This window comes from Pygoscelis adeliae, unplaced genomic scaffold, assembly GCF_000699105.1.
Source record: "Pygoscelis adeliae isolate BGI_AS28 unplaced genomic scaffold, ASM69910v1 Scaffold155, whole genome shotgun sequence".
Lineage (NCBI taxonomy): Eukaryota > Metazoa > Chordata > Aves > Sphenisciformes > Spheniscidae > Pygoscelis > Pygoscelis adeliae.
In genome coordinates, this window is record NW_008824932.1 from 1,631,411 (window position 1) to 1,643,937 (window position 12,527).

Consider the following 12,527-nt stretch of genomic DNA (forward strand, 5'->3'; position numbering starts at 1 on the left):
CTGACACACATACCAGTTTTTTTTCCCTAGTGTTTTTAAATCGCATACTCTTCTTCTAGACACTAATCTGCTTTATTTTAAATGTTAGAACTTTTAGATATTATAGGCCTGATTATGTTGAGTGCTGAACACTCAAAGCTCTCCACAACTCTGGATAACAAAGGCAAGGTTTAAATATTTTTCAAAAGTTACTGTCAAGATTTTTCCTTTGCCAATTTATTTTTATCTATTGGGGTGAGGTGTGGGAGAGAGAAAGAAGAAAAAAACCAACTGCATTATTGAAGAAAGCTCTGTCCTGCATGACAGTGGATCTTGCAGGTCAGATTTTCTATTGGCATTTACCAGAGGCAACGAAGATAAACCAATATACGACAGATGAGAATAATGGCCTTCGGGACTGTAAACACAACAGGCAACAGATAATACAGAATCTCAATCAAATCAACGTTTTCACATTCTTTAGTAGTCCCCCACAGTGATCTGCTTTCACTGGTTCAGGAAAAAAATATATATTAAAAATTAAATAACACTTAAGTGTCCATCACGAAGATTTGTATTTTGCTGTAAACAATTTTCTGCCATTTGCATTGATGTAGTCCAATGTGAGGCCAGAGGGTTCTAGACGTCTTATTGGTACTGTAAATAATTTTTCAGAGACAGAGGCAAAGGTAGAATTTCTATGTCATGCAGGCGGTCTCTGCCGAGAGCAAAACGAATTGATCTTCGGCACAAGTCCATTAAAGGCAGGGGTTCCGCTGAAAAAATAGAAGAAAAATAATAAAAGAGTTAATTTTTCAGCATCTCCATTTACAGACGTTTTATTTATTAACATAGACTGTATCGCATTAAACAGTCATAAAGATAGTAATGGCATTGTGAAAACCTGACAGCCGTCAGACAATTAAGATAATTAACAGAAGCAAAGACAGAATTCTCTGCGTTTCACCCGTAAGAAGTGATTGCAAAGTTTCAGGCTGAGCTTCCTTATCTGTAAGGCTTAAAATAACAACCCAAACCCACTCTTCAGGCTTACCAAGTTGCAGCGTAAGAAGTTACTACTTTTCCAGATTTCTAACGAGACAAAGAGCTTCTACTCTGTTTGTAACACGACATTCGTCATGTCGTGTTAACGTGAACTACGCTGGCAGCTTCTGACCTTCACAGACCAGTTCCTTCTGCGTCTTAGGAACTGGAAATGGTACTTCAGGGTAACCAAACTTCTCACCAAACACTGCTTTTCCTGCAACACTCTCTTAGCCTTTCTTTCTAGGAAGTCTGTTGGAAGCAAAAAGCTAAACAAAACACCCTCAAAAATCTAGAGGAAATGTAACCTTTTCCTCCATGAATAAATTAGGGGTGGAGGATTCAGCCGACTAGAAGGCACGGTGTGTGTTCTCATACGTATGCACACAAACACCCCCAAAATATACAAAGACCTGCGGATGCTCTTAGTTTAATTTAATAGAGGTGCATTAAGTATCCGGCGGAAATGCCTGGCTGATAGCACGTCAGACTGGAGACCCAAGCACAGCGACCAGCAGCACCTCAAACCATCTCACCCCTACCTCCCGCCCTGGCCTGCACAGCTCGCACAGAACTGCGGGGACATCGTAGCGTTTCCATCCCATAGCGACTGGGGACATCGTAGCGTTTCCATCCCATAGCGACTGGGGGTTTGCAACGGAAACCTCTGTGCAGCAGGAACTGGAACAAAGCCGCAAAGTCCCTAACCAGTCACAGCTATCTTCAAGAACAACTTTAATCAGATGGATTTGGTTGCACATGTTGGTTTAAAAGGGTTTTAAAAGGTTTAAAAGACTACAGGAAACTCTTCCTCTTTATGTGATAAAACAGTAGTAGCCTTTAAAACCTCACCAGTACTTTCAAATGGAGAAAAAAAAATGATGTCACGTGCCTGTATTCCAGTGATGACCTTTTATAAACTTGACAGATTACTTACAAGCGCTCAACATTGTACAGCACTCGGTGGTTTTATCAGGAGTTCTTGTATGTGCCACGTGTAGATTTACACAAGCTACATTAACCTACCAATCCTTTAGCTGATATTATTTTAAAACCTACTTGAAAAAAGTCATTACAAAGCACAAAATATCCAATGTAAGGATTGGTTTTATATGCTTTGCTGTTTGGTTTGGTTTTTTGTGGTTTGTTTTTTTTTTTAAGGATTGGGGTTTTTTTTTAAGGGTTTTTTAAAAAGGATTTTTTATTTTTAAGGGAATTTTTTAAAAGGAATTTTTAAAGGAATTCTTTAAAAAAATTTTTAAAAGTAATTTTTCTTTTTTAAGGAATTTTTTTTTTTTTAAAGGATTGGTTTTTTTGTCTGCTCTGGTGACACACCACTGACTTAATGGATTTTCCATCAGTTATCCCAGCATCACATTTGATTTGTATTAGTCCACAGTTCACTGTGGTATTTCCCAAAAGTGTCTAGGGAAAAAGCTTAGAAAGCATTCTGTCGTATGCTGAAAGACTAAAAATCTTATTTAACTTTATAACCACTTCAGTGGCTTGGATATGGAGTCTGCTTCTCCTTAAAAATCTACTTCATCTATAATTTTGGCTATTAAAAGATTAAAAAATAAGAGTCCTCACATTCCAGTAGTAAAGTAACATTTTCTATACATCGGTGATCTTAGTTTTTATTTTTACATACCAGAATTATGAACGTTAAATCTTAAGGAATGAAGCTATAAAATTAATTAACCAGGATTAATAAGCAGGAGCAAAAATAACTCATGGGTTCCAAGACACAGAATACAACACATCTTACAAGTCTTACACCATAAATAGCAATTTTCTGAGTATCTTCCCAGATTCTCTGCGGTCCCATTAAGAAGATGTAAAATAAACACTAAGAGTGTTTAAAGCCATTAACTGACCATGTGGTCTCCTTTTTTCCCTAGACAAAGGAATATGTAAAACGTAGCCATCTGTGCAGCCAGGCACAGAGTTAATCCTCAACTTCAAAACACAATTTCAGGAAAAGTTAAAATATTTTTCAAGCTTGAAATGCTAAATGCATGTCTCCTGTCTCACTTCTACAGGGAATTTTCAAATGCTACAGAAAATGCCCCCAAGTGTCTGCAACAGCTGCTAAATTACACATACTGAATGTGTTTTTGCAACTTGAAAATTTAACTATACTCTTGTTATCCTCCTTTCTATCCAACAGCAGTTCAAACCTACAACAAAATTAGAACAGGTTTGTCCTACAATACTAAATAACAGTTATGTTTTCTGGGGTGCTGGCTGTAAGAACTTGATGAAAAATCGTAGTAATAGCATTGTAAGTAAAAACTTTTGACAGCTACAAATAGTCTTAAATGATAAAAAATTAAATTCAGGAAAACAAATCACTTCAGGTTTCAAAATAGTTTATGGGATGAATGTAAAACTGTTTAAAATTAAAAGACTGACAATTTTCAGGCAGCGTAACTCAACAGGACCATTATTAAACATTTGGTATGTACCTTAACGCAAGCACTCTCCCATCCATCGCATCTCACATTTTTACTACATGTCTTACAAGGGAGGATCATTTGACAAGAAGTTTGGGCTTTAAGAAGGACAAGTTAGGTTCTGAAAACCGGGCGAGGTTCAGGGGGAGGCATTTGTATTAATACGGGGAAGAGGCAGAAGAAAGCTCGTACAAGGATTGTGCAGAGCTTTGATCCTGCGCCGTAGGGCAGCTGGGAGTGCTTCTCGACTCCGGCATCTGGGTGCACCCCTCAGCAGCACCCTGCCCTGAAGCTGAGAAGACAGACTCAGCCGCGCACCCTTCTCCAGCACACCGGGTCCTGGGCTAAACGGCTGCCACCACGCGCCCCAGCAGGTCCCCTGCCTCGGGCGTGCCAGAGTGCCCGGCAGTCTAGACATCAGTGAGTGGTAATTTCGGAGATGCTGTAACGTCCAGCAGGTGCCAATATCTGGCGTACAGCCTGGCTGCCAATATCTGGCGTTCACGCTGGGTACCAAGCCCAGGCTCTGCCGTGCCCCCATCGCGGCTCCGCTGAGTCACCAGTTGTGAGGCATTTCCTGCGCTGGAGCTCGGGGAGAGGGAACTGGGACGATGTTAGTTAGCACCGCACCGCACGCGGGCGAGGAGACGGATTGCTGCAAAGAGGCTGCTCATCATCTGCTGTAACGGCTGAACTGCCTCTTTCGCACACACGCAAACGCCGAAAGTGCTTCCGGTTTTCAGGGGAATTCGGTCAGAAATAAAAGTATCACAAGTAACTCGGTCCTTTCGGAAAGGAAAGGAAAGGAAAGAAGTTCGACCATCCTGAGTATGCTATGCACCTGCCTAAAACACACACAACACACAGACTTGAGGTATCCAAAACACTCCACAGCACATTCAAACATTCAAAAGAGCATTTCCAAAATGCTGTTTTCATTTGAGATCATACAAATAATGCTGAGAAGAGAATATTCTAACAATGCGAGAGATGGGAAGATGAATATTCTGAAGCCACATGGTTAGCTGTAAGTTTGGCTACTGAAAAAGTCTCTCTTTCACAGCAGTAAATATTTACCTTTGAAAAACTTTTCAATTCAGGGATATTAACTGATTATCAGAACATGTCACTACTTAGTATACCTAATATTCATTATAAGTGTTGTATTTTTAGAATAACCCACAACGGAATGGAACTGGAGCATTCAAGCCCCCCAGAACAACATGAACCAGCCATTTTGCCAAAGTTACGTGAACTCCAGTAACGTTCTTGCCATTAGAAAAAGGAGGAATGAATTGCTGAGCTGGAATGCAAAACTGTAAAGAAAACATGATTCACAAGAACGGCTCTTTGTACTACGAAATTCAAAGTGAGACACTCCAGGGCAAGGGAGCAAGCTCCGCACGGGAAACCCAGCGCTTCCTCTCAGGCTCCAGCAGAACTCGGAGAGAAAAGCGCAGCTCCAGCTTGTTGGGTAACACGCGCGCTGGGCCTCGGGCCGGCCCCCGTCACCTCCCTGAACGTACTTTAAGGGATTGTCTTCCCATCTGAAGTTTACTAGAAACCTCTTCACCCAAAGGTAGCTCCTCATAACCGTCACATTACAGAAAAGTATTCTTCAAGAGAAAAAAAAAGCAGTGAAAAAATAATACTGCTTAATTTGTGTGTCCGAGTTTAATTCCCATGTCTCCCAGTTTTGTACCGGTACTTTACAAGGCGGCCCATTAAAAAAAAAACCAACCAAAACCAGCTAAGAAACAGACCTTTGCTTCCACTCCTTCTCAGACGTGTACCCGCAACAGGCCCAGCGTGGCTCACAGCACAGGGTACTCCGTCGCAAGCCTTCCGTTCCCTACGCTACAGGTACCCGCACGCCGACACCTGAACACCCGGGAGCTGGGCGTAAGGCACAACAACGGCCCCTCTTCTCACGTGGAGCCCCATTTCACCAAGCCGTGTACAGAAAAGCTTAAACAGCTACTTCACATAACAGCTAATAGCTTAAAAATAGCTTAAATTGCTATTCAATAAATTAAACAAGAATAGCTGTTTAGTAGCTATTTAGCTATTAATGACACAAAATAGCTGTGTTTATACATCTAGATATATCCCTTCTAATGGTATCACTGACGAGTTAAGGACAAAGGCAAAGAAACATTTGTAACTGGAAACAGCTACGTGCTTGTGAGCATTTCTCCCATAAATATGCATCTGCGATAGCAATTTGCACATCATTACCAGCTGAAAAGTTCATTTAGTTTTGGCAACCTGTAGTTATTTAACAATCTGGCACTTCAACAAGACTGCCTCATCTTTGTAAACAGGCTTTTATAGTTGAGATACTAAAGTCATTTAGCATCCAATAACACTGAATGTTATTAACTGCAATGTTACATAAGGCTCATACAAAAGAGCAGCTTTTAGCACACAAGAGTTATTTGCCAAATGTCAATACTAATTTTTTTTTAAGAAATTTTTAAAGCTCTAACAGCACGTAATGTTCATGGCTTTCATTAATCTATGAAGAACATATTTTTGTCTCCTTTTGTAAAATCAGAGTTGTCTGGGGGGAAAAAAAAAGCTATCATCAAGGCAAAATTAAAGCTGATTGAAAAACAAAGGAAGTTTTTGTGAGAATCATCATCACCAAAAATTAAGACTTTTTTTGTTATTTTATAGGTCTACCCAAGATACCAAGTTATCTTATATTTTGATATTTTTGGCCTTAAACTTATTAAAAAGCACTTACATTCAGTGACTCATGTTACTGTTTCCAACTGCTGTAAGGCAGCTTTAAAGTCAGATTTAAAAAAAAAAGGAAAAATACAGCGTCCGGAGACAGAGATGCAATCGCACGTCATTAAATAAGTGGATGACATCTCCCCGGCCCTACCTTTGCTGTGCTAACAACAGTGCCACCGGGGAAGAGCCAGCTCGCTCATGAGGCAACGGCGGCGTAACCTTTCTTGTCCCAGAATGCCGCCGCCTGGCAGGGGAGCGAGGCGAAGCAGCACCCCCTCGAGAACAGGAAAGAAGGTCACCTCTCGCAAACGTGATACACGCCTGGTGCCCGGGGAGGAGTCTGGGAAACCAGAAACACGCACGATGCCTCTGCCCGTATCCTACCTGGGCATAAGGTTTTCTATACGTTACGCGCTTGGTGGCTACCGCCCGCTTCCCCTTTCCGCCCTCTCCTCTTTGCCACCAGTAAGTCAGCGTCGCTCGGGTCCCTGCCCCGCACTTCTTTTCACCGCTCAATTTTAATCTCATACTTTGCCAAGATCAACGATCACCATCACCTTTAGAGGGATGATGTCCCCAAAAGACTGACCCTTTCTCATGGAAAGGGGATCCAATACGAGATGACATTCCTAGACCGTCCCTGGCCTGGTGGGCCTCCCATAAACCAGGCGGGAAGGGAAAGCTCTCTCCATGGCTCGTCACCACTCTGCTAACTGACGCCTACCTGTTCCGATGGACAACCCTCTGTCCCCCGTCAGGGCATCTGAGTGCTCGCCATACTCCAGGCTGCAGCACTTTTTTTTTTTAATCCTTTTTCTTGAATTTTCCCCCTTCCTCCAGGTATTAAGACACCTGCTAAGGGGTAACGTGGCCTAAGTGTTTCCATTAGGGTGATTTAGGGTATACAGAAATTTGTAACTACCATTTATTTATCACATACAATAAACATACAACCCTACATAAGCCAGGAGTTTTCCTTCCAACCTTTCTGCCTTAATTATTGTTTTAATTTTATGCAGTACAGGCCAAATTCTTTCCCCACATAATACGATACATAAATACACCCCCTGTGACATATTTATGGCTTCCCCGATGCAACTGATGGAAAATTTGAGTCATGGTCCTTAAATGGCACAATCTAGAGAAAGGAAATTGCAAATAATATATTAAAGAACACAGGCTATGACCAGTCGTAAAAAATGCTAATAAATCTCCTAACAGCAATGAAAATTCAGTCAAAGGATAACAGGATAAAAGAAATCACTTATCTATTTTCCCACAGATGGAAAGCTCTGCAGCCTAACCCAGCATACCATACAAATGAAGCACCTTAGGACATCCCATTTTAATTACAGCTCAGGTGATCCAGAGGAATCGCCACTCTCAGGAATTCTGCAGTTCTAGAGGGAGCACCGTGGTTTTTCATTGCCATTTTTCCTCTTAACTCCCACGTTTATCCATCCGAGAGCACCAGGCTCTGGCAGACTACCACCAAACTCACACTGGCTTTGCAAAAGTCGCGTGCTACAAAGCTCCGAGCTCCCCCGTAGCAGCTGATGCTGTTACGGCAGGCCGAGCACACGCACGCCCTCCTTCAGCCCCTCCGACATCGCCCTCCCACCCACCCAGCTTGCTCCTATACAGCTGGAAGCTATCCTGCTCGCTTCTTCAACAGCGTAACGGGTGGCAGATGGTGAGATTTTTTTGTTATCAGCCGAGGCTGATCAACAGCCCCTGTCTCCAGCAGTTGTCTGCTAGGACAAACACGGCTTTATGTAGTACCACATCAGCACCTTGCTTTTGGCAGACAGGGTGGGGAAGTAAAAACACAAAAATACCACAGACACCCCCCTGTATCTGAGCTAACCCACATCCCACAAAAATCTGGTACTTGAAATTAAATATGTTAAAGGGACAAAGGAAGGCAGGAAAGCTTGAATAAAGGGAAGGACTCAGGGATAAACCTCCCTCCTCCTCCTCCGCATACCTTGCGCTGGGCAGGGGGGGATTGTTTTACTGATACCTTTGGCTTTTAAGTGTTAAATGCGGTTAAGCACAGTTTAAAACTTCAACCAGGCATCATTTAGCAGAATTAAGCTGAAAACGCAGCAATGAACAAGCAGATATTCTGCAGCATCATTTCTTTTCAGCTAATGCTCTCCAGCTGTGCTTTCTTGAGAGGAAAAGAGTTGAAAAGCAGAACAGAATGAAAACAAACCAAAACCAATCCCAAAAGCCAGTGGCCTCCTGTTAGGGGTTCGATAAAGAATCTGTCATTTGAGCACAAGTACGTACCCCTCCTTGCAATTTCTTTTTTGCATTTCAGTGTTTGCCATCTCCTGTGAAGAAGATGCAAGACTTCGACAACTGGTCCTGACTCACGGGCACCAGAGCACATGCCTAAATCCAATGAATTCAACACAGGCTTAAAATTTATTCTTAAAGATTTCTCTTTAGCAGACTTAAGCATATGCCTAAACACTTTTTTGGAATCATATTGGTTATAGGAATGTTTTTCCTAGAAAAGCAATTTGTCTGTGTACATTTGTAGGAAGGCTGTATATAGAGTGTCATATACATGTGTGGAAACTCTCTTCTGAGAGGCTCCATGTGCTCTACAGTTCTTACCCTCTAGGTGGGTTTACGATCCATCTAAAAAGGGCTCTAGAATCAAGCACATTTAATACGTACAACAGGAGCAATACAAAGTCTGGCCCAGGCCAAATCTACAAGCAAACTTCACTGTGGAAACTTTCCTGAAAACCTTCATTTTCTGAATTACAACAGCTAATTTAAGTGTACATATGCATTATAATAAATCAGTTTCCAGTAACAAAAAAAACAACAAAAATCACAGGTACGATTCATATTTGAAAACATTTTAACACACTATTTCTCCAATCTACAGATTACTATATTGTACTGCTCTACATAATTCAGACGCTGCAAAACAGAGCCAGATAATAATGACTTTTACCAGCAAACGGGTGGCTTTTTTAAAAAGGAGCAAAGCCCTGTAATAAGCTGTTTTTGTCACAGCTTGATAGATTTGCATGCTGCCACAGAGCGTGAGCGAAAACAGTGGCCACTTCTCTTCTGAAAGAGGAAGCGCACGTACGATTTCATTCCCTGTGTGCATCAAGAAAATGCAAATGGGAAGGATGAGCTGGAAAGATTTGCTTTCTGGCCTTGATTTGTTTGTTCCTCTCCTCAAATACTTCCACAAAACAACTCCTTGCTTTGTTCTCAAACACAGTACGAAGGTAAATTGAGACATCTACTTCAGTGACGATCTAAATGTTCTGTAGTGGAAGAGGCACCTAACATAAATACACACTCTTTAAAACCAACAAACAAAAAACCCCCAACAAAACCAAAAAAGTGCTTGACCTTAGAGACGAGCCTATGCTACAACCGTTGGCTCCTTAGCTCCTCCCAGCTCAAACTTCCTCAAGTTTAACACGTTGGGAACGAGGATTTGGCTTAGATTAATCTCTAATGTATACTTCATAGCTTTTACTCTTAGAAACGCATTTATCACCATTAAATTCAGCTTGTGTGCCAGGCCATAAAGAGGGAAATTAAAATATATCAAGGTGAGAGAAGATCAAAGCTTGGATGAGAATTTCACTGAGTAGGTGCACCGGAGTTCAAAGACAACGTTGTTCAGGGGTTATGGACAGATTTATAGGCAAAGTAATAACGGAGAAAGTTGAAGGAAAGTTCAGGTTTCGAGGACGAACCGCTGCAGACAACTATGGCAACAGGAGTTCACACGCTGCAAACAACATGCAACACGACAACTGAGATATGATGAAACAATTCCTTGCGTTTTCTCTCTTCATGAACCGTGCTTCAGAAATGGGCAAATAAAACAAACACACCCATGCAGAGGTACACACCTCTAACAACCTTTACGGCTCTGAACAAGTCTTTATTGTTCGGGGGAGGCAGGGAGGGATCAGAAAGTTTTTAGGTGAATCTTTTCCCTCCCCTACCCTTCAATTCACTGGCACATTTCTGTCTCAGTAGTATTACAGCAGGAAATGAGATTTCTTGGTGGGAAACCTAATCAAACATATTAAAAAATTCTAGAATTCAAAATTCATAGTTGTTCTTAAGCACATTCTGTGTTTTGGGTTATGCTAATCAAGTACATTTTTGTTGAGAGAGAGAGTGTGCGTGAATGAAAAGTGCATACAAGACGACAAAACGTTGGAGCTCTGTGCTGAACCCACCTGGTTGCCCGACTGCCCCTTCTGCCCTTCTCCTGCTGGCCTATTTTATCTACCTGCCCTATTTTGTACAACATACTCTTTGTGTGGGACGATGAAGTACACCCCGGCATCTTTTATTCTACTGTGCTGGGCACGCTGGAGCCTCAGACGACTTTCTAAATACTACCATACTAAATAACACATGCCCATTCGAGATTTCCATTGCCTACAACTCATACGTTCTCAGCTGGAACCTATCACAGTAGTTTTCTGTATGGGTGTTTAAGTATTTTACTAAATAATAAAGTTATTTACTCTAGTTAGCAATTAAATTGATTCAAAGCATCTTCTGCATCACATTGCACCACACTGCAGCTTTCTTCAAAGCTTCACCATATCGATAGGGCAACTGATGACTCTCCTATTTAAATTTACACAAACCGTGCTGAGCTGTGTAAGACAATATGTATTTGACTACATTCCTCATATCATTGTTACAAAACATTTTCTCAACTGCTTTAACTGAAATTAACCAGAGCCTCCAACGTATGCAGATTTCCTCAAACCAAGGGAAAAAATGTCAGCAGCACGTCACGTAAATTTTAATGCAATCGTATACAGGCTAATGATCTCTAGGGGAGATCTGCAAACAACAGACCCGACTCGTCACTTCGTTACTCTAGTTTTGATATTAGCAGAATTACATTGGAATAAATCTGGAGCAATGAAGTTGCAATTAGGCTCAATATAATGAATTTGATCCCGCTAGTTTAGTACCATTTATATTTTTGATGTCTTGAAAGTGATTGTTTTCTTAAGTACCATAATCTTTATCAGCAGAAAATGGGTACTGGAGACTATCCGAATTATTTTCATACTGAACTGAGGATTCGTCATTGTTCCTGGTATGCAAACACAGCTGATGCTCTCTGAAGGCATTTCTAAAGCGTTCATTTTGAACACAAATGCACTCTCGTATCACAGGTAGAGCACACGGGGCTGCCTTTACTCACCATCGCTCAGCTCTTCTCATCACAAGCTCCTGTTACCATCTTTCAACCTTGGCAAAGCTCCGTCTGAAATTTCACACTGCTGTGCCACCACCTACAACCGGCACTCCTGGCATGTCGTCCTAGAAATGGTCTGGTCATTTTGTAAGAAACAGAGCGTGGAAAGGCCATTTCCATATATATTATGCATTCCTACAGCCACTGTGTGTCGTGTGGTATCATACCCCGAGCCTCTGAAGCACCAGCGTAAAACCAACTGATGGGAAGGGAGACATGAGGGTGTCGGTGGGCTAGGGAGAGTGGTTTGCCACTAAAGTGACTTTTCCTGTCCCTGGGCGCATGGGGGGGATCCAACATGATGACAAACATTAAAACTCACAAAAAAAAAATCTGGAATTTCACATGGGATTACTAGAATCTGATAGCTAACTCTAGTTCTGCTCACACTGAATTTCTTCACCTCCAGGGCAGCATCACTGGGCAAAACTTTCCTGTACTTGGTGCTACTGGATACACGGACAGCAGGAGCCCTCTCTGAGCTGTCTTCTCCGGCCTGAACAGCTGAAAGGGGAGGTGGCAGTTGTGGTGGAACCTGCTGCCATTCTCCATCCACCCATCATCCTACTCCTCACAACACTGCTTAATGTATTTGGAGAACTAGGCCTGCAGCAGCATACCAGTCACGGCTTCTTCCCTGTCCTCCTCCAGCTCTCCAGATCCAGCTAACACATTTTCTTTGGACCTCTCAAACTATACACAACTCTTCCCCCGACCCTGCTCATTTGCTGTTCCAATGAATTCAGACACAAAGCAAGAAGTGACCGGGGGGGTGAGCGCGTGCTTTACCCCAGACCTCTCCTCCTCACACACCTCCCAGCTTCACGCTCGGTCCTTCTGTCCTCGTGCTTTGCATCATCCACCCGCGGTTTTATGACCACCATCTGCACAGGACGCCACTGATGTCAAACAAGAGGAGGAGAAAAGCCAAGTGCAGCTGAACTACCGAGCCGTGTGGCTGCGCTCTGGAAGGAACTGTAAAACACCACCAAGGGTCTGGGTTTATTGCGTCTTACTGATTC

At 42.2% G+C, this 12,527-nt stretch overlaps 1 protein-coding gene across 1 annotated transcript in view; it reads right to left on the reverse strand.

Annotated features, from left to right (window-relative positions):
* Positions 1–232: 232 nt before the first annotated feature.
* The window catches only part of SPSB4 (splA/ryanodine receptor domain and SOCS box containing 4), a 65,214-nt gene continuing 52,919 nt past the window's right edge, over positions 233–12,527 (reverse strand). The window contains exon 2 of the mRNA XM_009325044.1: positions 233–755. Coding sequence (XP_009323319.1) covers positions 628–755 — 128 coding nt within the window. The 3' untranslated portion in view covers positions 233–627. The remainder of the gene's footprint in view (positions 756–12,527) is intronic.